Below are 24,687 nucleotides of genomic sequence, written 5' to 3' on the forward strand. Positions count from 1 at the left end.
GCCTGGAGGCAATTTCAGTCTATTTTGTTGCATGGCTGCGTCTACATAGTTCTTCTTCCGCACACCCGAATCCCGTGCGCGTTTTTTGTCGTCTGCATGTCAATACAAACCTCTATGATGACGCACTGCCGGGGATCCAAGTACGCCTAGTCCCGGAGCGCCCTGGCAGTGACGTGCCTGTCGAAGCTGGGAGGAACTAAAATAGGCCGGTAGAGTTTGCGCACGTGGAAAAACACGCATGACGGCGTAGACAGATGGCCTCGACTTGGGCCAGCCTACGACACGGAGCCATCGACCAGAACCAGGGCCTGGAAAACCGCTCGAACTTAGCTCGTCCTTGGCTGGTTAACTGCATCTTGCTTGGACTGACTAGCAGCGTTCACTATTTCTGGCTACTAAAGCCATGCGTTCTGTTAGTGTAGCAAGGTGGAAAGCTGGCCGAGTTGAATAATAATCATGATGCAGCTAGGGCCAAAAACGAAGAGCAAGGTGGGAGAAAGACACAACACGAGTGTTTTGTCTTTCTTGTTTGTGTTTTGCGAGTGTTTTGTGAACGATCGTATACAGTTACTCTTCTAGACTGCCATACATTCTGGTTGCGCTTTACGTGCCAACTTCACCAGCGCCGTGTTTGCTAGTTATATTATAACCACCGCGGTGGCTTAGTGGTTATGGCGCTCTGCTGCTGACCCGAAAGACGCGGGTTCAACCCCGGCCGCGGCGGTCGAATTTCTTCGGAGGTGAAATTCTGGTGGCCCGTGTACTGTGCGATGTCACTGCACGTTAAAGAACCCCAGGTGGTCGAAATTTCCGGAGCCCTTCACTACAGCATCCCTCATAGCCTGAGTCGCTTTGGGGCGTTAAACTTCTATAACCAAAACCAAGTTATATTACCGCACATAGACAGAGGTGGTTCACCCTTTCGTCTGATAAGTTGATCCGCTAGACTACCCGTCCGAGCCAGGCTTTTGCATTTAGTTTTCGCAAAATTAGTTTTCCTTCGGTGCCATTATTCAACACCCTTGTTATGTCCGAAGATGCTTACGTTCTTTCTTCGTCTAATGTTGTGTCGAAGGAACGGCTGATTTAGATACTGAAGATACCTGGGGTGGTGACGGGTGTTGAGAGCAGACACCTGCGTGCACTGTGAGCTTAATAAGAAAAACAACTGCAGTGAATACTCCACTTGATCAGGAGGAAATGTTCCTGAATAAAGTAACCTGCGGTTCGGGCGTGTTCTGTGCAGATTGCAGCCTACATTAAATCGATGAGCGAGAAACTGATGACTGCGACGGTTTGTCTACTTTCTTCCAGTGAAGTTGGTGTTTAGGTAACTAGCTGAATGCTGGTCTTCGAGGATTGTTAAAGATTCCTGCTGTGTAGGTGGGGGACAGAACATACACCGGTGCACACTCTAAGCCTAATAGGGAGAAAAATGGCAAGCAACTGGAGCGACTAGTCTTGACGTTAGTTAGTGGTTATCAAGGAAAGCAAACTGGAGGTCAAGCGTGTCGTGGGCATTTAGTTTATTAGGGACGATGGATCGGTCACCGAGAAACAGATTGTCCCGGTAACGGGGTATTTCGGCAGCGAACGAAGCGAATTAAGTGCGATGTTATTTTCATGCTATTTGTTCTTTAGTTCTAGAGTGTAGCACTGGGCAACTCTGGACCCAATGCATGGCCGCCTGTTCAGTGAAAGCAACAAGCGAGATTCGTTTCGTTCCATTTCCTGTTTTCTTGGGACGTTGGACTACGGGGCGTCTGGCACGGACTTCACGACAGGTGACGGTGCCAGAAGACAGAGTGGCACTTCCGTGTTTTAGTTGCCTGCGAGGTGGCGACTTCCGGAGGAAGAGTGGAAGGCTCGTGTCAGGGTAAACAGGCGTGCAGAAAACGCGCACGCCATCTATTTGGCGTGTGACCTCAGCTCCATTTTCTTTGGTGTTTATTTTTGGCCTTTTTTATGTCTCCGGAGAAAGGTATGAACATATAAAGTTCAGCCGGTGACGATGACGGCCGGAAGGCCGCTCTGGAAACACGCCAACCTTTATACATTCCTGGTTCGCCTCTATCAAGCGCACGCTTTATGAAAAACACTCTCGCGCAAATGTGGGGACGGTATTTTCAGTTGTGTCGCCGGGGTAAGCTGGAAGGTCGGCTGTTGACTACGACGAGGCGGGAGAGCTCTTATCCACAGCCTAATGAAGAACAGCGTCAGTGGGTTATTCCAACCCACAGGCATTCTACAGGCATTTTGTCCCGGTGCTACTAAAAATGTCTTATTAATTTTCTATGTAAATCTTTCCGGCGCAGATAAGAGCGTGTTGTATTCGTAACCAACAGTTTCAATGTCCACTTGTTCGCCAATGGTGAAATGATTCCTAGTCCTTTTGCCTGGAACGCCATCTGTGTTTCTATACTGTATCACGTTACTACATCAAAGAGTGTTTCCTATCCTGTATATAAGCCTTAAAGTGGGCACTCTCGTGGTGGTACCGGAAAGAAAAATAAAGGGGGGGGGGGGGGGGGGGTTTGAGGTGTTGTGGGAGGGCAAGAGGAAATGGCTTAGGTATATTTATAGCTTTTTATCACCCAAGTGAAGGACTCTAATTCTGGACCTTCTTTTGTGACGTCACAATAATTTATACAACGACGTCGAGTGTGGCGCCCTGCGTACATTGCCGGTAGGGTGTAAACTTCTCTTAAAGCTATACAAATGACAATGTTAATTCAGGGCTTAAATAGAATACAATGCATTTCTCACTGAGTATAGTACGGGATCATACAACTGTCGATAATTGATATAAATTCTATAGACCAAATTACGAGTGGCCTGTAGTTAAGTTTAGACTGCTCTGATTTCGAAAATATGAATGCGTCTGCGTCAAAAGTGCTTAATTTCCGCTGTGTATACGGGAACCGTTACTGAATCGCCTTTGTTTCCTTAGAAAGGCTTATCAATAAGTAAAGTTTAATTATCTCTGCATCCATAAAAAACGCTTACCAACAAAAATAAATGAGCTACGAAAATGACATTAAGAACTCTTTATTGCAGGATGACAAACACCGAAACTAATGATCCTAAGAAGCAGTGTTTTTCATGTTCAGCATCTGCCAATTTACAAATTTTATTCCTATGCCAGGTTTTCAGCCGTCGCGGTGGCTCAGTGGTTATGGCGCTTGGCTGCTGGCTGACCAGAAAGACGCGGGTTCGATCCCGGCCGCGGCGGTCGAGTTTCGATGGAGGCGAAATTGTAGAGTCCCGTGTACTGTGCGCTGTCAGTGCACGTTAATGAACCCCAGATGGTTGAAATTTCCGGAGCCCTTCACTACGGTGTTCCTCATAGCCCGAGTCACGTTGGCACGTTTAAACCCATAAACCAAACCAAACCAAACCTCTGCCAGGTTTAAGAAGATAAAATCTCAAATTGTCTTGTGTGTTCGAAGTACATTTTCTGTGTACAGTACCTAGACCGGTAGTTTTGCTAGAGTAGAAGGACGAGCTAGTTTCTCTGAACAATTCGATTGCATTTATTCAGCTCAAAGATTAGAGAGGACGTTGGAAGCGGCATATACAGGACGAAGGCCGAACTTCCACGGATAGTTTACGGACGTGACGACAAATATATGGTGAATTTCTTGTGATACGCCAGTTCAAGGCTTTTTGTATGTGTATATACATTTGCGGTCATATCATTAAACCATCAGTTTAAGTTAAGCGTTGGTCCTGCGTTTGTCTCTTTCATCATCATCATCATCATCATCATCACCCTGTCCTTTGCCAGCTGCGCCTGACGTATCGCCGCAAACTTCTTGACCTCATCCGCCCACCTAACTTTCTGCCGCCCTCTGCTACGCTTCCCTTCTATTGGAATCCACTCCGTTACCCTCTTACAACCTATCTAATATTGCGCTGAACACACACATTTAGCAGTTTGAACGTCAGCAAAAATATCTGCATAGCAGAGCAGGAAAAACAGCACTAAGAAAAGACACTGCTGGTATGTCTATGAAAGGCAGTAATATATGATTCGCGGATGCGTGTTTGCATACAAACATCGGTCATCGTGTTCATTAGTAATGCAGTTAACGGAAGCATTTATTGACAATACCGTCCAGTATAAACTTAGGTCGGAATACTTTGTACACTTCATCGTTTTGAGAAGGGATCGTCCTGGTAACGTTTGATTACCGACACAGCTTTAGCGGCTTTAAGTCAGATTTCAACTTTTAGCTATGTGATATGATTACAATGGCAATTTCGCATTTCTGCATTGGCCGAGCTTGATTCAAAAGTATAATTTCGATCAAAACTTCGGTATGATGTGAATTTTGAAACACTTCTAAAGTGTCCGCTCTCCTTTGTCGCATATATATAGAGAGAAAGCTCTTTACAGCGCTTTTATTGGCAATAGAAAGGGGCTGCTCGAAAAAAAGCCCATTTTTAAAGTTCAAAAAGTGCTCTTGCTATACTTTTACGCAGTTCTTTGCGTATGTATGGCGATTTTGCTCACGTTGCTGCCGTTTGTTTTTTCGGTGGGAAATATTTTGTTTGTAGACAGGAAAAAGTTTTCCACTTTGCAGGTATATTGCATGCGGTTGCTTTGACAGCGGCTTCTATTGCCATCAATGCATGAACAAAGAGAGCGATGAATGTAAAACTTTCGAAAAAGGACACCAGGCGTCAATGTACGCCGTATAAGTTTTTTGCTTCGTAGTTGACGTGATTCATCATGTGTTTTTTATTGTTGTTTATAGTGCGAGGAACTTCAACGAACTCGATAGCTCAGCTTACCAGCCTCTCATGAAAGCATGCTTTCACAAAAATTCTGGCAATGCGCCCACATTATTCTCTCGTCTTGTCCTTATTCACTTATCCCTGCATAAATTTCTCTCGCAGAGATCCGGTGTCCGCCCCCGGAGATACCGAAGAACGCCACCGTGGTGTACGGTGGCAACGACCGCTCGTCGGCCGAGTCCTTCAAAATTGGCTCGACGGTGCAGTACCGGTGCGTCTCGGGTCACATTGTGCAGGGCGAGTCGCTCAGGACGTGCCAGGCGACCGGACGCTGGACGGCGGAGGTGCCACAGTGTGTCTGTGAGTACACGCTATGATTAAGGTGCTTCTATCGGTGGCTCAGCTTCGCCGTTTATGGTGTTGACAGCTACGCCATTTTGAGTCACAAGTACGACATCTTGAGTCACAGCGATGTAATTTCTAGTCAGAGTTTCTCCGCTTTCAGCGACGTCGTATTGTACTGAAAGGCGTCATTTCCTGCTATCGGGCCACGAAGTCTTCTAACGCTGCTGCTAAGCATATATAGAAGTCTTCTAAGAAATGTTCAAGCTTCGGGCTCACACTGGAAGGCTGTGCAACTTTAGTGTAACAAACTGGCGCCTCCCGACTGAAGAATATCTGTCACGATCCCAAGTCCAGGGTCTTTCACGTAAGCGTCGTATCTACAATGTTCTTGCCCTTCATCTCAGATTGGCGAGATATGTACAAAGCTGCTTCAAAGTTCTGCCTCGAATGCGACATTGTAGTCTGACATGCTTTGAATGCGACACTGTAATGCCACAAAGTTCTGGTTCCTTTTCGGCTTATTTCTTTTATTTGGCATGTCGTCCTTTTATACTAGCAGATGCACTCTGGTATAGTAATCAGCCGTGCTTCGCGGACAGATTTATCTACTCTTATGCCTTCGAGCCCCGACTATCACTTCGAGATTAATCGAGAGATAACACGATCAAAGATTTTTTGATAAACAACAAAATAATTTTCTAGAATTACTCATTTTATGGGGCTAGTTGGTGCTTCCTTCTCTTGGGTAAGTTTCATTCTCTTGGGCGCGTTGTCCTGTATTTCTTACTAGTGGATGTCTTTGTGCTGCGCTAATTTTTACTCAAGATAAAAAATAATTTCGCTGGTATTTTCTCTGATGAAATGCGCTGTTATTCTGAAAACGGGCATTCGTTATGGAATGCCATCTACTGATACTTTTGTTTGAAAATCAAAACAAATATCCGGTAATGATGACGATAAATTCTGCTCATGTATTTTGGAAACTGCAATGGCAGATTTAGCTACAGAGTGCCAAGAACAGAGTTTATTGTCAACACGGGAAGGAGCCAACGGAAGTGAGGATGTATGACGACAAAACTCCAACTGAGCTTACTGCTGTGCAACATCACACGCCTCGCCCGAAAAATATATTGATATTGACGGTTTCAGCAGGGCTGCGGAATATGAAATGTAGACTGCCTCGCTCCGAGGACGTATTCACACTTCTAGCTACCACGTGGAACGATCAACGTGAATAATTCATCGCGCAGACGGCGCCGTTGTGTCCCCTGCTGCATTAGAGTGAGGTTTAGCGTGGATGTATCGTACGTAAACACTCGGAGCCGAAATTAAAACAGGTATACGAAACGATGCCTGTATCCAACTGACAACCGGATGTTGCCCACTATTCATTTAAGAAGTGACTGAAGAATAGCCGGTCGAATCACTAGCGTGGCTGTGTGAGTTTAAAAAGATGCAGAGTAAACACTGAACGAAGGATTGTTCGCGGCTAAAGGACGTTGCTGAAAAGAAAAATAAACATAAAGGTTTCAAAAAAAACTTTCTACAGTAAGGGCAAAATAAAGTATTCAAGACTCACATCTGTTTGAATTTTTTAGTACGAAATTTCTTGTAGAAGAGAAAAAACATGACTTGTAATGCTGCCAGCTATTTTACGCATGCGGGGTTCCATCAGTAGCCGGGTTTTTTTCCGTTGAGAATATTGCGATGCCTTCTTTGATATCTAGCGTTCTTCATACATCACCTTCGTGCTGGGGAGTCAGGTGTTCCCAAAATAAAGCAACGTGTTTTATTCATTCATGAAAGCCTGGGGTAATGTTTCCCTGTGGTGTCAGTACCACTCGCCTTCAGAACAGAAGCCTTACCTTGCAAATCGGCAGCCGCGAACTGAGCCGCTTATTCTCCTCCGAAATGCAGTACATAAGGTCACGCTGAAGGCTAGAAAGAAGAATAAAACAGAAAGCGTACACGCCTACCAAGGTGCACGCCCATCCGTTGATGGTTCCGTAGAGAAACAAGGTTTTCTCTGCTCCGGGCTTAAAATGCGCATACTTTTCCAAGGTGCATGGTTTTCCTGTATGTCAGCACTGTATAAAGGCCTACCCATGTTTTGTTGAATTTGTAGGCAGTGAGAAATGAATTTAGCAATTCAATATCGACGACTACGTTAGGCAGCAACCATGGGGTAAATTCCGTGGGTGTATGATAAGTATACCTTCTAGCTTAAACATGTATTTCGATAGCGAAGGTAAGAAAGTGGGGGTGCCGGGGGAGTTTTTGAGTGAATGGGGGACGGGGTACTTCTCCTGGAAAGCAGGTCGAAATTTATATTTAGCTTTTGAATCGCCAATTCCAACTTGGGAAGCAGCGTGGAGTTTTTCAGCCGCTTCTCTTATACGCCGACGCGAGCTTCTGTCTTTGCATCTACCCATCCCTCTTCTTGTTCCTTCGAACCTCCGCAAAAGAAAAGGACTTTGTTAACGCACCGATACAAGGCTCAGGAGAGCAATGCCAAAAACTTTGAAGTTCCAGACGAACTATCAGACACTTTCCTTGTTCCTTCGGGCGAAACAGAAATGAATAATCTGAGGAAAAAAGTATCAAAGAGCTACGTGCACACGCGCACGCACACACAGATGTACACATAGTTCCAAAGCCTGTCAAATAAGAAAGTGTACATGTAAACAAGCACGGTTGCACCAGTGGTTGCTGTTGAATTATATGCCAGGAGTGCCTAGGGCAAGAGTTTCGCCAGTCCGTTTTTATGATGCCGTGATAGTATTGATACGTGATGGCAAAGGTAATCATCGTGGCCAAGGGCCGAAGGCCTGTCACAGCCGAACCGCTCACAAGAGCGCACCATAGCGTCGTCGTCGTCCTGCAACCTCTTTTTTAGATATATAACACTGATATCGTTCTCGCTCTACTCTTCACGTCTCTGTATGTATATATATATATATATATATATATATATATATATATATATATATATATATATATATATAAAGGCTCGTCCTCTAGCCGCAACGTCGTGAATTAAATCCTGTTATGTTTTTCAATTTCTGGCGACTTTATCTCATATTGATCAATCAGCTGCCAAGAAATCATTCTTGATATATATATATATATATATATATATATATATATATATATATATATATATATATATATATATATATATATATTGTTAGACATACCTTATAGGTCCATATGGGATACACTACGGACACTGAAAAACCCTAAGTACGAATGCGTCTTACAGCTTCCGTGGTAGAATGTGCTCGACGAGATACTAGTACCCGTGCAAACACGTTGCAGTGAAGCTCATAGCTATGCAGAACTTGTGCGCTAAGTAATGCTTTCAACAGCCCTCGTAATTTTCGCAAGTTTTCAAAGTGTTAGATTGCAAACATGATGCAAAACAGCGGCACGAGGAGACGGGACTAAATGAATACGGCACAAAGAGAGCCCTGGATGCGCTCAAATTTCCATGTTTCCGATTTAAAATAGCCAAACTCCGGACTGTTATCAAGCAAACAGGCTACATGCACGCCGGTTAAACGCACAGAGCGCCAGAGAACTCCGTCTTCAGTGGAAGCGAAGCTTCCTTCCACATTCTTGCCGTGTAGTTTGGATATAAATAGTTTAAGTTACCCACGACGCTTCAAGTAACACCGAAACTCCTCTCGATACTCCAGGCACGCCGAATACGCTATTAAACTTCCTCTAAGTACTTCATTTTTTGTATGGACGTTTCTTGAAATTGTTTTGAATGCTTCCTCCCTCCCCACCCTATCCGCATATATTTATATGAACGTTGACAGCCTGGTTTTAACTTCTCTCGCCGGGTTGTTTCAACCCCCTGCGTATTTCAGCCTCACGGTAGTGGTCCCCGTACGCGCTACGGGTCGCAGGTGCTTAATTAGATGCACGAGCACGCGTGCCTCTTCCTGTGGCTCCCTGAATCATCGATCTAGCCGCCAAAGACACCCCGTTCTCTTTGGAAATTTTCGTTGCACTGCTGGTCTCCTAAACCCAGTGTCTGAAGACTGCGCACTCTGGGCGCGCGCGCTGTCTCTGGGCTTCAAGTTACCTAACGATTCCTCCTTCCGAGTTGAGAAACACACACACACAAAATATTTTTTTGCCGTCACAACCGAGTCCAAAAGAAACAACAGAACAGTCTCAAAATTAGAACAAAATATTTTTTATTTACGATAGATCTTTCTGTTTTCGTCTATTTTTTTTTAAAGAAGCACCAAAAGTTGGCCATGGTGGTATAGATTCAGAATGGATACCAAAGCACAAAAAGACGAGCATGCGTAAGAAACACCACACAGTAAATGCGCTTACTAGCAGCGAAAGCGATTTATTTCCGCACTCAGAATGAATAGGAGTCATGAGAAACCATACAAAAGAAAAAGGGGGAAAAAGCAAGTAAAACGCCAAGGAACGATTCAGAAAAAAAAAGATGATTAGCGGTTACTATACAAAAATTCAAGTTCTTTCCACGACAGCAGAGGTTTGCTGACACATCCTCCTGTCTTGACAATATGATACGCCTCCACAATTTCTCTTTTCCTTTGATCGCGATGCACAAAAATTATCGTAGTTCGCTCCAGTTGAGTCTGGCAGGATTTGTCTTGTTCTCTGTGTTTTTGTTAAGTACTCGTTTTAGTATTTTTTTTTTGTAGTCTGCAGTTCTGTAGTACTTTTTTGTACTAAGTGCACAAACTTCTGTTGCTACTACAAAAATTTGTTGTTGCTACAAGTTCTTGGTCAAAGTCGTTACAAGAAGTCTGTTGTGACGACAGAAACTTTTTTGTTGTATTTTTAGGCTGGGAACAGATTTCCTGTGATATTTTTGCCCATGAACTTTTGAAAACAACTAATTTTTGTAGTAAGAACGCAATTTTGCGCAGTTAATACAGAAATTCACTCCAGAAAAAAAAACTGCTGTGCTGGACAGAAATACTACAAAACAAAAAAAAAGTTCTTCATTACTACAAAATTGTGGGGACACTTAAGCACCGCCTTTAAGGCATGACGCGACAGCGCTAATGTGTTTTTCCTTCTTTGTCTTTTAATTACCACGTATTTTTAATTGTACACACTCATTAGCGTACATCAGTATACACATATATTAGACCACGTAATACACCACAACGCACACAAAGCCTCCTTTTAACGAAGTCGAACGAATGTTCCTGAATAGCCTATGGGTAGTGATATGCTCGGGGATCGGGACCAGGGTCTTCACCGCATTAGGACGAAGCAGGCAGACTACGGAGGGAAGACTTCGGGAGGAATAGCAAGCTTGACGGTTTATTTTACATTATGTACAGTAGCAAGTAGACCAAAGTCAGGATATGGGGGAGGATCCTCTGGCACCCTACAGATTGCTGCTTAAATGCAGTTCCCATTCCCCAGGCACCCAGCTAGGGAATGTGATCTCTGGTTGAGCGTCCAATGGGCCGCTAGCGTCTTCTTAGGCTCCGCCCTCCCCACTTGATCGCGCACACCGCACAGACACACACACACACGGGCAAGGAGGAACTTGGCATCTCTGAGTCGCGAACTGTTTGACCAGGCGAAAAGGTCGTTCGCTGCTGAGTGACGATCCTGATCGATGGGGACGCGAGCGCTGACCGCTCACACCGGTGACCTCTTCAGGGACAAATCAGCCGTGTCGCCCTTCCGCCCTGTCGGCTCCTCAGGGCGCACGCGGGCACTGAGTTGGCGGCGCCGTCGCCCCCGCCGTCGTCGCCACTGGGTCTCGTCCGTCGGTCCACGGGCAGTCCAGGAGAAGCGCCGCACTCAGCCTCCCCAGCGAAGGGGATTAGATGCATTTGTGTACGCCGACGCCGTCGCCAGTAGCTGCCCCACGCAGTGTCTCTTTTGTCTTCCCCGAGCAGCAGCGCTTCGGCCGAAGTGGCCTGATGGCGCCCGGCTGGCTCGCCTGTTTCCGCTGCCAGTCCCCAGGAGCGCAGTACGGCACCAGAGCCGCATTCAGCATCGCCGGTGAAGGGGATTAGAGCTTTTGTCCACGCCGACGACGAGAAACAGCAGCGCTTTTGGCCGCATACCTGACGGCGCCTGACTGGCTCGCCGTTCTCCGCTGGCTGGGCCTCCGATCATTACAGTAGCCTTTCTGACTCGCTGCCAAAAGTCAAGGGTTTCATTCCCAACTAATTATCTCCATTTTCTTTTCAGCGTAATTACTTTACATCCTTACATTTCATACTGACATGTCAGTCATGCTATAACCTAGTAGTCATAATTTAACCCGAGTTTCAAACATTTTCAGTCCAAAGCTGAATGTTTTCTGTGAGACAACGCGTATTCCTTTCCTTTCGAACATCCACTTTTGTACTCACGCTAAAAGCACAAACCATCTTGTCGTAATTGGACACGGTTCGCTCGTTTTGTTCGACTACGTTCCTTCGTGCTTGCTTCCCATCAGTGCGCGCCGATACAACGGAAAAGTATGCTGTAAAAAGGACAAGAAGACAGATGGCAGAAAGTGCTATTTGTGCAGAAAACAGGTGACCTTCATTTAAAGGGGGGATACAAAAAATCGATGCAGGAAGAAATAAAGTTGGTGTCTCGCCACTTTGAAATTGGAGATCCTGAGCTTGTCTTCTTTCCCCCTTGATTAGGAGCAGCTAATTTGCATTTTTCTAATAATACTGCTGATCGAAGCGGCTAGTCACGAACATTTCAAGAGGCCGGGGTCCTAAGAATAGGAAAAAGCCAAGAAACTATAATAAAAAAGCATGAAATATCTTAATCTGGAATTTGAATCGACTAAATTTTTTGCTGGCACTTCCGGTTCTTCGCAAACTTTTGATAAACGGGAGCCGCTCTCGTTTCATAATTTGCTCCAAGGTGCCTTACAAATTATACCTGTCGGGGATAATAGTATAGCTAGTTATCACAACTAGCTGACGGCAGCTCTGTTTTAATAATAAGTACAAAACACGTAGAAATATCGTAATCAATCTGCGAAATCCGTTCAACGCGCACGGCATGCTTCTTTAGTCGTTTAGAAAAAGAAGAAACATGGTACTAAATCACCTAGGTTCTAAACTTCCCTAATTTACAATATTGATTTTTTTTCACTTCCTGTGTTTTTGTTTCACTGCCTCGAATCTAGTTAGGCTTTGTTGATTGAGGCGGAGTGAATATTTAAGGTAAGGTGGAGGGTGGCAAGCTAACAGAAGTTTCAGTTTTCTTGTCTTCTTACCCTTAGCTGTTGAAATAGGAAATAATGGATAGGAAGATGTGGCGTATTGGCTGATGACAGGGTATACCCAATGCAAGTGATAAGAAGTTTCGTTCTGTGTTCTCTCTACAGTGTTTCCTACTTTGAGTGCTACTTGGATGAGTTCATCTTAGTCTTCTTTCTAGCTAAGCATACACTTCTGCTCATCTACTCAAAAATATACTACGTCCGGGTGTCAGCACCGACCAAGACTACAGGAAAATAAACATCGAAGCCTGGGCTGTCGCCGGACTTCGTAGCACTAGATGACACACTTGCGATGAAGGAGAAAGACAAGTATTAGACAAATATGCCTATCGAAAAGCGACAGAGAAAATTTTCTGATGCCACAACTGATTTTCCAGTATTATTTTGGGACCGGACAAGAGTAATCCTTGTAGTAACAACAGGATTTTCTGAGGTATTACATAACCTCTTGTCGTAACGACGCGGTGTGTTCTGTCGTGACAAGAGACAGCTTTGCAATACTGCAGAATAGCCTGGCGTAACGACAGGATGACAAAAGATTCTGCCGTATTGTGTGAGCGGCTCCGGCGTATTTTTGGACTGAATTGGTTAGAAAAGATAGAAAACCAACACTGGACAATTCAATAAACGCTTGTTTTTCTGGTGTACAAGGAAGCCCCGACAAAGAATCGAGTGGCCTTTCAGAAAATGTCATTGCATTAAAGGTACTGTCCTTTGCATGTGTTGACACATGCAAAAAAGGCAGTGTTGCCGGAAGTCAGGGAACGGGTAGTGCAAAGGCTGGCACGCACTTTACCCATCATTGGTTCTGCCATTACCGTTGGCCGGTTTTCTTGGTGCGTGCCAAAACACCAAAGCACACGCATTAGCCAAAACGTTCCCTTTCTTGCTTTGGCGACCAAAAATATCGGCAGTGTTGACGGAAAGCATGTATGTGCATTTTGCATCAAGCCATATTCTGGTCAGAAACACATAGCAGGATAAAAGGAGAAATGGGACAAGTAGATAACAGGAAGTGGTGCATTTTGAGAAAGATACATAACCTATATGTGCCGATCGAAGGGAGTTGCTTATATCGCATATAGAGAACTGCTCTGCCTATTTTTTTGTAGCCTCGTGTTGTGAAGATGCCATGAGTTTTATACTTAACTGCGACAAAATCTCTCTCTCTCTCTCTCCCTGTATATATATATATATATATATATATATATATATATATATATATATATATATATATATATATATATATATCTGATAGCGTTGCTTGTAAGCAGTTAAAATCGTTCTCGACATCACATGCAGTGATTCGTCACGCTGCTTACAATTTCTGGCGCTGCATATAACTTCGCGGCATGCTTTACAGCGCTTCGCGCGAGCAGTCAATGCGCTACTCATTCCCTTGGCGAGCACGCGACAAAGCAGTCACGGCAAATGAAAGGTCTTGAAGTTGAGAGCGTATCGAACAAAGCTGAGTGCCACGTGGGACGGCATGCCTTCTTTTCGAGCTGCGTGCTGGACATCGCACCTGCTTTGCTACGCCTTCATAGCCTGCATAAAATGAAGCACGCGCTGTTGTTAAGGCAGTCCGCGCATACAGCCGACTAGCGCACGCAGTCAATACCGGCTAAGATGATTGAAGGACCCACTTGTCCCCAAGGCGGACGGCGAAGCTAAGGGACGATCAATTACTGCGGAGAGACAATGCCCGGAAAATAATCAATGGCACGTATGCTCAGTCGCTGGACTGGCTGCACGTGCAGGCCTATGCGCTTTTTAAAATTTTTGTCGTTGCGATGTCTCCTCTGGACTGCGCCTGGTGCGCCGTTCAATGACCTCGGTGTGTGAAAGACAGAAGCAGATCTTTAATGCTCGCGAATCATTCCTCTGTCATTAATGGGGAATGCATTAATGCACCGTTAGCGAGGCGCCTTGTATCGAACGGTATCGATGTGCACTTCACAGTTGTCCAGGAAGTTGGGGCTTGCAAAGGGCTCCCTTCCGAGCAAAGCTTCGATTCGCGGCTAATAAATGCGGAGTGGGCAGGCTTCCTGACCTCGTTACTAAAAGAGCGCTCGAAACAAGCGCCCGATATAAAAACTAGCAAAAAACATCGCGGCAACAGCGCATGGATAGTTTGACCTGGCAAGATAAGGGGACAATATGCAATAACTTGAAGCTGTTGCGCAAACTTCCCACAAGGCGATTAGCCATCCGCCTGCTCGATGAGCAAGCAGATTCGTTGGATCGCCTGCATGACCCCGATATTCAAAGCATTCATTGCTAACAGGAAACATTTGCATAAAGCGGACGTCTGTCCTGTCTTCTGTGTGTTTTCACATCACGGTTTAATTCTACTGTTGTTCGTTCGTTAAGTTTTGCAGTTAGCAAATGAGCCCGCCCTGAAATTTTGATCTGGCGCTCCCGGCACGCACTCGTGAAAATGTAAAATAAATGTGGGCGCTTTGTATCATGAATTAAAATCTAATACCTGGTTTTTCTTTCGATTTGTACTTAGATTAACTGCTGAGATGAAAAGTAGTTATGAACTAATGAGTCTCACATAAGCGTTCTCAGAGCCGAGCCTTTGGTATTGTACTAGCTTAAGATTTTCGAACAAAAAAAAGTAGGAACAGACAGCGTCGCAGTGACATGTAAAGTCAGGCGTCTGTCGGCATAATTTTCCAGTATCCTCGCTGTTCTGGGCGTCTGCAGTGAGCGCGTGTTTGATATGATGCATGGGGCATAAGCGGATTAGAGCCATCCAATCAAGATGCCGTGCGAGGTCTCGTATCTTTTCGATACAGTCAGGTCCTGTCTTTGTTCTTTCCAAGCCTTCTTTTAGTTGCCTTGATCCCTCCTCTAACAGTGTTGCTGATGTGTTCACTTATTGACGGGGTTGTGTTCACTTATTGCGCTGTTACTTTTTCCACGAACTCCTCCTCGTTTTCCCGGAAGATCGGAAAGCGGGGCGGTTGCTCCAAAAACTGCAGAAGACACGTGACGGAGGGGGGGGGGGGGGGGGCAACACCGCCATGTGTAGTACCCCGGCTCCGTCCTGTGTCTTGGGCTGTTTTTCCTCCTTATTAGCATTTATCAACTGGCCTACAACTATACCCCTTCCAAGCAACCAAACACAACACCCTAAAATCTGCACGAACGCAGCCATCTCCGAGGACTAAATGAACTGCAACTCACTACCATCAGCGTCGATTAAATTATTTCTAGTCCTTCTCTTCGTTCACTACCTCGCCGACGTGCTGTGTGGGAAATGATAATCCCTTAGGGAACCGTATCAGGCCTTGTTATTGAAAATTCGTTCTCTCTTTCTCTGTCCTTCAAATTGCACATTTGAGTAGACCTTACCCTCAGACTTCCCGCGCATATCCTGAGGACCCATATTTCCACCTCTCGCAAACCTCATCAACGGCCCACTCATACTCCATAGCATATTTTCGCACCACTTCAGTTCTGAATGTCTCTTGGCTGACTCTTCCCCGGCCTCCTTTATCTAAACGCGCAGATGTGGAGTGCACCTTCCCTCTGCCCATCGGCAACGGCCACTGGCTCCTGTCCACCAACTCGACGCACTACGGGGCCACGGTGGAGTACGAGTGCGACAAGAACTACCACCTGGACGGGGCACCGAGGAGACTTTGCCTCGAGAACGGCACCTGGAGTGGACCCGAGCCCCTCTGCCTGGGTAAGAGATGTCTCAGAAATTGGTGTCGTACAGATACCAGGATGGATCGTAGATTGTGGAAGCCCCCCCCCCCCCCCCCCCACCCTCTCCCCGCAAGCTCAGTACAGGAGGAATTTTAAGTGGTAAACAGCACACAGTATGGACAAGAATATTGTACCTCCAGTGCTGCGTACCTCTTACAATATTGCACCAAAAAGCCCAAACTGCAAGTATAACTAATTTTTATTACAGAAACAGCGCATACAAACAAGGCAAAAATGCCGTGATCCTATCGTGTTCTTGTCTAACTCTAGTTTAAAGTTTGCCATGAGCATGAGGGTATTACGTAAGACTAGAGGAAAGGGAGACATTCGCTTCGCCCTGTGCTTCGAGTGGATGGATGGTAACAACTTTATACTGCCATATTATGAACGGCAGCACAGGAGCCAACAATTCTCCGTGGCAGTCTAATGAAGTTAAGTAATCGGCAGTTGTCTCTTCACTGACGACCTACAACACGTGACTATGGGGTTCCTAGTCCCTATTAGTGACAGTTAAGCAGAAAAGTGATTGATGGTTTAGCGCTCTAATATTTAGCCTATACATTTAATGCTTCAATTGGCGTTCGCTGTTAAAGTGTAATGGAATGCTCAGAAATTTGTTTTCTAGGCACGATGATGAAACTATGACGTTCGCGTTTACTTCTGTAGCGCTTAGTTATTTCTGAAGTCCTGCATCAACCCATGGAATATTTATCACATAATCAAGTGAACGCTTTACTTAAATAGAAGAGTGCAGTCAAATTCGTCTCTTAGCGTTATAATGCGTGCGACGGGAACCTAGAGAGGTCTAGAGCCTCCGAAAATATAAGTAGAAGGAAAGTTTTTGTTGTGAATGGAGGTGGACGTTGTAAACGCTTCTGACCCTGTTGACTCCTGATGTCAACATTTCAATGTCTTCTTGTTTCTTCATGTTTGGTCTGTTTATTTACTTTTCTTATTCGAAGGAAATAGAAGAGACATACAGATCGATGTCTAAACAGTAAATCTTGCTTCACAAGAAGTATGCTTCATGCGGCGTCAGTTATGCATCCATGATGTCTGTCTGTTTCTCAAATGACTGCTGCGAAATATAACACACGTATGCAGCCCTTTAATATTTACAATCCCCTTCAGTTATTAGTCCCCTTGCGAGCTCCTTTAGTTCATGGTCACATTAAATTAAATATTACACTACTTGGAAAACTTCCCAACACGGCCAGTACGTGAGCTGCAATAACACGTTACATGTTTCATTGTCACGCGCAGTGAACAACAGGGCCAAACCATAAACCACTTAAGGAGGCTTCTTGGGCGATATAACGAGCAACGAGAGAAGACACGAAGCCAGAAGGTAGAGCTAAGGAATGTTCTCAATGGAGCAGATGTTGAGCTGAAATTATGAATAGGTCATGGAGTTGGTTTCTTCTCATAATAAGGAGATCTAAAGCGCTCTCAAACACAGGCCGAAGCGAGAAAAAAAATGAGGATGAGCGCCGACGTTTTTCTTCCTCCTTCATTTGTACCCTGTGTGGTTACACTCCGTGCCTCTCATTAGGAACCTAAACAAACTTTCCCAGCTATCTATGTTTGAAACGAGGGTGGCTGATTTTAAGGTACCTTGTGAAAATGGGACTTTTACTGGATTGTTTGCTCGAAACTTCGTGACTAATACAAGCAAGCTAACCTGGAGTTGACCATAGCTACTCTGCTAGACAGCGTAAAACTTTTAAAGTAAAATAATAAAGAAGGTAGCTTAGATAAACCGGAGAAGTAAAATCGGGAACGCATTGCTGGCCACCTTTTTTTACTTTTGTTTTCGTTCGACGCGAACACCCTGAAGAGGGAAATTTTCAATCAGGGTGTCCAATGTGGACACACTGTTGTGTGCGCCGCGCTATACACCACCTGTCGCCAGTGACGGCCCCTTCAATAGGTGCCGAAAGATGCCCCGTTTCCTAACGCTCCCGTGCGTGTGTGCGCGCTTGCCTTCTTCTCTTCCCATGATGCCGTCGCGCGGGTGGCAGAGGTGCGCTGCCCGGAGCCAAAGGCCAGCGACAGCTGGACAGTGATTAAATTCTCGACAAGCCTGGTGGGCTCCTCGGTCGAGTACTCGTGCGAGCCTGGCTACGACCTGCAGGGCCTCAGCACCCGCGTCTGCCAGAGCACCGGACGCTGGAGCGGAGACGCGCCCAACTGCACCCGTGAGTGGGACGCCCACGCAATTCCCTCTCCTTCTTCCAGTGCCTTTGCTAATGAGTTTGATGGATGTGTGTGCCCTGCGGGGGCGTGCGCAGTGTGCAGGGGTATGATAGGTTGCGACATCACAGCCCCCAGGAAAAGACGGCTGCACGAGAAATTCCTCTATTCTCAACTTTCACGTACTTAAGCAGGCCTCCTGGGAAATGCAATATGGCTGCCAGCCTCTCCAAGCTGCACAAGTAATCGGCCCAATATAGGAAATGGGTGGTGCTCCGGGTCCAATATAGGACCAACATTGTTCATGCTGGCAATATTGACAACATTGGGCCGACACCTTGTGCTGCTTTGGGAGATGACCCGGTAGCTGCGCTAGCACTGTGTTGTGCTATGTTTAGCGGCCTGATGCCTGCAAAGTGCGCTAGCTGGCTCGGTAATGGCGAAGCTCTCAGTAGGATCGAGGTTGTATGCTATGGCATGAATATGTATACGATATCACCTGTCTGTATAAACTTTCTGCGTACGTGGCACGTGCAATAGAAACCTCACAATGCAATAGAAACCATGCAGCCTAAGTTGGGCGGGGAACGCCGAAGCTAGCCTGAAGCTGTCCACTGGAATGATCTGTCGGGTGGTACCGGCGGTGACCGCGTGGTGGCGACACCGCACGTAAAAGTTGCGAATAGAAGAGGCACAAGTCATATCCATCCACGCATATTACAGAGCGTACCCGCACATCTTATCTCATTCCCTCCTCATATTTCTTCCCCAACTTCCCTCAGTCGTGGCTCGTTCCAGGTGCACGGAGGCAGGTACAGTAATTTTTCCTGTCTTCATAACCTAACCGAACCAAACAAATCCTAACCTAGTTCGAGGTTGACTTGTCCAGCAGTCTCATCAACCTGCGTTTCGCATCTTTCATTGCCAAGACATCTAAGGAATCGAACCCCCTCCCAATTCCATCGCCTTCATTACAGACGCCTACCTGTTTAAGAACGCCGTTAACGATCATATAACGTGGTGATACCGTAGCAGTTCTGTCCTTACTATCTTTTTACCCACTCCTCCCTTTAATGCTTAAACACTGAGAGTAAATGAATAAATAAATAAACCTAACTTAACCTAAGCTCTTGCCTGACCAAAGGCAGAAATTGTGCTACAGTTGTTGCTTGTTGAATATCTCGGACGCTAACGCTGCGCCCTGTGAGAACATTTTTTTTATTGTCCTTCGTGCTTTTCCTCTAGTAACCCTTTCGGTGTTTAATTTAACATTGTTCTGTTGTTATTTAATGTCTTCCTTTACGTGCACTAGTGACGTCAAAACAGTCCCATTTATAGATGAGGGAGGGTAAGCACTATTAGCGCCTATAATGGCGAAGTTTTCCAGATCTCCCGAGGTTGGGTCCTCAGTGCGGGACTCCTATGTCTATAGGACAAAGGTTCCCTGCCATGAGACCATGTGTAAGATCCTAGACTCAGTGCGCGCGCACTTTTGAAGGTTTCAGTGCAAAATATCTGCGCTGACGTACTTAGCTTTTGTATTTAGGCACAAATAAATCAAGCTGCCATTGCCTTTTTCTGTTTTCTGTCGACATAATCGACTAGTACATTGTTGCACGTAAGTACGTCCGGGCTTTCTTTCGTACTTTGTCGTTAGCGTTCGATCGGATGTTCTGTGCGGAGTAAAAATGTGAAGGCCAGCAGAGCCTTGGTTGGAGTAAGCGGCCTGCTAGCTTTTACCCCTTTTGCTACTAGCTGCAAGTTCCCCTTGATAGCACCTTGTATTTTTAAGCATGAAATGCTTTTAGATCCCGTTGTCGGCAGTGTGGTGACGTCACGCCGAGACCGAGAGCCATCATCCGGGCACTGAAATCCACTCATCCGGGCTCTAAAACGAGAACATCCGGGCACCGTACGAGACTTAACGAGATTTAACGAGACTCTCTAAGCCCTCCTACGCGACCGGCATGCAAGCGCCGGTTGGTCTCCAAACGAGACAAAAAATAACTGCTGCCAGTGCCTTCTCAATGTTTATCAAGATATCAGTGGAGCTGTGGGTTTGATAATGCACGGAATTATAATTTCCAATTTCTAATAACGCGTGCAAAAAGCACATAAATGCCATGTTACACTTCGTTGTCACGTGATCCGGGTGAGAAGCGCTGCGTTCAAAGGGCAAGGCATCGCGCCGAACGGGTGGTGGCGTTCCTCCCTTCCTTTACGGTGCGGTTCGGGTGTCCACCGAGATGGCAGAGAATTACTGCGCCATTTCCTTTCCTCAAGAAACCTTGCGTTCAAATGGCAAGGCATCGCGCTGAACGGGTGGTGGCGCTCCTCCCTTCCTGTACGGTGCGGTTCGGGTGTCCACCGAGATGACATTAGGCCCGTAAACATTTCATGCTTACTCTACTCTCGTTTACGGGAGAGGCAGAGATTTTTTTAAGTTCGTTTTTGAGTGGCCACGTACATAGCACAAACAGAAGTGCTGACGCATGCAGGAAACTTGCTCAGCACGTCCGATTTCTGATGCAGAATGTCAGTAGTGGAGAGTGGTAGGGGGAGAGGCGTAAGCTGCCTTTTGCGGCGCCAAAAATCGATGACTGGAGATCGGCAAGATTTCGGGCAGTGCGGGGCCAACTTGGCGAACGTTTTGAGTGCGCAACATGTGCGCTGTCTTTGCCTTCGAGAGGTTTTTTTTTATCATTTGCTGATGCATACTTTTCTCTACCACTGCTTCATTTCCAGCCAATTTGATATTTAAGCCTTGCAAATAGCTTGATGACCTATTTGGTTTCCTTGAAAGTTCCTCTGAGCCTCTTCTGCCTGATTACAGAAAGAGGCTGTTTTTTTTTTTAAAGGAAAGAAAGAGAAATTTATCTATGCGCATTTTTTCCATTTGCCTCTCATGTTAACTTCCGTTTCTGAGGTTCTGTTTCCCAGCTTGTCGGGTGAATAAAAATGTTGCTTTATTTATATACTTTACCCTCTAGCTAGAGATGGATTTCAGAAGGCAATCAGCGCAACACAAGCAAATATGACAAAAAAACTACATGGCAGGAGGAACGCTAAAGCTGCAAGCAGCACTTCAGATCAATCCTGCTTATCAAATATTACCTAAAGCCTCACAAAACGCTTGGTTAGGTAAAATCTATAAATATGGCCAGAGCGATAAATTTTGCACTAATTAGCCATGCTCACACATAGGATCAGTTTATAAATGAATCGGTTAGAATTTATGCCTTGTTTTCACCTGAAGAACCGGTCAGTATTTCTTACTTACTGACTAAGTAAGGCGAGTGGATATGTTTGTTAAAAGTTAAATTTTCACGAATAGGTGGAACTGAAGAACTACTTAGCTCTTTTTGTTCTTTGTTTCATGTTTTTTTTTTCACGACACATTATTGCCACTTAGTAATGCGACTTGAAGCACAACAAAGAAGCGCCATGAACCAACAGCAGCGTTGAAATTTGACAGCGGGATTTCATGGCCCTTTCGACGGTGTAATAGTTCAATACCTCTTCGAAGTTTCATAACGCTCTGGCCATAGAAAGGCGAGCGGGAATTCTTGCTCAAAGCTGTAAGGTGAGCGATGTGGTGGAAGCTACCAAACTGCTGTGCTATTTTTTTCTCTGTGTGCTTTTTGCCCCCCCCCCCCAGTTTTACTGATTTTATATTTCAGTTTCACTTTATATAACTATTGAAAACCCTGGATTCGTAAAAATTTCTTATTACGCATTGATCCCAAGAAACCCCGTAAACCGCTGCAAACCTTCAGCTTTCTGCATAGCAACTAACAGCCTCGCTAAAGTTATGCTACGTAAAGTTGGGCAGCTTGCAAAACACTTTGTTACATAAAGGTGTAATATCTTGTACTGCATAAATACTCTTAAAAAACGTGACAGAACTAGGCAAGCTTTGAAAATGTCACAGCTGGCGTATGAATGTATTGAACCATGCGTGACATTTCGTCGGCTCTTCGGCTGTGCGCAGGAAGTTTCGGCGATATTCTTCCAGCTCAGCTCGGTGGCTCAGTGGTTATGGCGCTCGGCTGGTGATCCAAAAGACGCGGGTTCGATCCCGGCCATGGCAGTCGAATTTCGATGGAAGCGAAATTCTAGAGGCCCGTGTACTGCGCGATGTCAGTGGATGTTGAAGGACCGCTGGTGGTCGAACGTTTCGGAGCCCTCCACTACGGCGTCCGTCATAGCCCGAGTCGCTTTAGGACGTTACGCCCCCATAACCCAGAAACATCTATTAGGCCGGTATTTGTGCCGGTCCTTGTGGCATAGATAGTTTATTGCGGAGCTGCTCCCAGCCTTCATTACGTGTACTTGCTCACGAGACATATTGTAAGCTTCTCCCGTCCAGGAATAAACCTTTAACAACTCTTCCCCCCCCCCCCCCCAAAAAAAAAAAAAAAAGGAAACAACGTCTGAAAGTGTAGCTCGTGCCGATTTTGTTCCGCTATTTGTTTTTCGGCCCACTGCCACTTAGAGTATGCAACATCTTTCTCATGTTAGAGGATGCCGCTGGCGGATAGGAAGAAGCACAACAGGAACTTTTTTTCGACGGCAGACATTTCTGTGAAAGGTGAAAAGGTAGTGACGTTTAGCAAAATTTATTTGCGTGATATCGGAACCTCTGACATTGCGCTGCAAAATCGTGCCATTGTAACTGCAATCGGTTTTGCGAAGGGCACTTAGATGTACAATATGAAAGGCGTAATATGGTAAATTGTATGACAATGTTGATTATTATTTTCTTGTTTTACTTTAAATTTTATAATATATGATATCATATATGCATCACGGCAGCTTTACAGAGATGGTTCTTTTTTCTTAACTTGTATCCCTCCCAGTGGTCGACTGTGGCAACCCGTCGGTGATCAGCAACGGCAGAGGCCTGCTCGTAAACGGGACGACCACGTTCGAGAGCGTAGTGGAGTACGAGTGCCTGCACGACTTCAAGCTGATCGGCGAACCTGTCAGGACCTGTCAAGAAGACGGCCACTGGAGCGGACGCGAACCACGATGCACCGGTGAGGACGCTATGCTTCGTACCAAGCACTGTGACTTATTAAGTGGCCAGTTATAAGCTTGTGGTCCGTGAGGAGGACAGAATGGTTACGAAGGTGAGGCAAATGTAACCTAGGAAGAAACAGCTGAAGACATGACACCACAAAAATTGCTGGTATGAGATGGCTGGAGCTGACTCAGAACCGGCTGCCTAAAGACCAATGGTAGGAGACTGTGCCCTCTACGGGCACCGAGCCTGATGAATAATGATAATGATGATGAATAAGATCGTCTGTCAGCTACGTGGAGATTGCCTCAGCTTCATTTTATAGTTTCCGCGTTCCTAGTATGCTTTTGCGTTAATGATATAATGTCGACGCTGCGTTTAGGGTGGCTTGACTGTCATAAAAACTGTTTGCACGAAATCTTTCCCGGTTGCAGTAAAATTCTACTTGACATATTGGTTCCAATGAACAAACATGCTTCGCAGTGAGATGTTCCGAACACTTAGGTTATTGTATTCCGTTCCGGGACTCTCCCTGCCAGATTTTGAAGATCGTAACGATTCAAGCTCTTCAAAGCGTGAAATACTCAAAGTCGGAGTGAGAACACTATGCTTTTACCAATATACGAGAAATCAAAGAGGAAAAACGTCGTTTCAACCTCGTTTTATTTAGATCTGTACGCCTCCGCATAATGTCGCATATTCTCAGTCATTACGTATCGCGAAGACGCAATCCGCAACCGGTGGTGCGCTATAAAAATGGAGCTCAACAACCTCGCACCGCTGGTATTCAATACTGAAAGTTGTTCTTCAATGAACATTCAGTCCAGAATTTTCAGTGCCCCAATTCAATTTCAATCGCGTGTTCACTTCAGTGTTCAACGCTGGCTGTTCAGTATGCGACTGATAAACACATTGCACTTGTTTCCATAATTTTTCCAGATATTCCGATGATCGGCACCAATGATATAGAAGGCGCCGACAGCAATCGTAAGCATCAAGCGCTTTATTTCTCGCGGAGACCAGGCATATGCTTCCGAACTCTAACTCTTGAAAAATATCGCTTCAGGTGCAGACTTCACCTACGATTCTTCGCGCACTGTGGGAATCGCTATTGCTGTTGGAGCAGGAGCTTTGCTTGTGATCGCAATCGTCGTGGCCATCGTCTGGATGAGAACGTAAGTAAAATTCTTCATGTAATTCTAAACTGTTTTAAGGCGCAAAATTTTATGTAATTTAGCGCAGAGATTAAGCAAGATTTTACCAGCTGTAGCGTGTATGCCTACAGTTGCCAATTACTTTTCTCTTCTCTGGGTAAAAGCACCCGAGGTATGAAATGTCTATGTATACCCAACAATTTTGTACAAATCTGGTTTCGAACGGGGGAGAGCTTATGAACTCATTTTTTTTACAT

At 45.4% G+C, this 24,687-nt stretch overlaps 1 protein-coding gene across 1 annotated transcript in view; it reads left to right on the forward strand.

Moving 5' to 3' along the window:
* Positions 1 to 24,687, forward strand: part of LOC149335553 (P-selectin-like) — a 107,052-nt gene that overhangs the window by 77,018 nt on the left and 5,347 nt on the right. Inside the window, exons 16-21 of the mRNA XM_089553969.1 lie at positions 4,903 to 5,100; positions 15,858 to 16,037; positions 18,082 to 18,258; positions 23,113 to 23,292; positions 24,216 to 24,263; positions 24,343 to 24,451. Coding sequence (XP_089410095.1) covers positions 4,903 to 5,100; positions 15,858 to 16,037; positions 18,082 to 18,258; positions 23,113 to 23,292; positions 24,216 to 24,263; positions 24,343 to 24,451 — 892 coding nt within the window. The remainder of the gene's footprint in view (positions 1 to 4,902; positions 5,101 to 15,857; positions 16,038 to 18,081; positions 18,259 to 23,112; positions 23,293 to 24,215; positions 24,264 to 24,342; positions 24,452 to 24,687) is intronic.

This window comes from Amblyomma mixtum, chromosome 7, assembly GCF_055824585.1.
Source record: "Amblyomma mixtum isolate Tamu chromosome 7, ASM5582458v1, whole genome shotgun sequence".
Lineage (NCBI taxonomy): Eukaryota > Metazoa > Arthropoda > Arachnida > Ixodida > Ixodidae > Amblyomma > Amblyomma mixtum.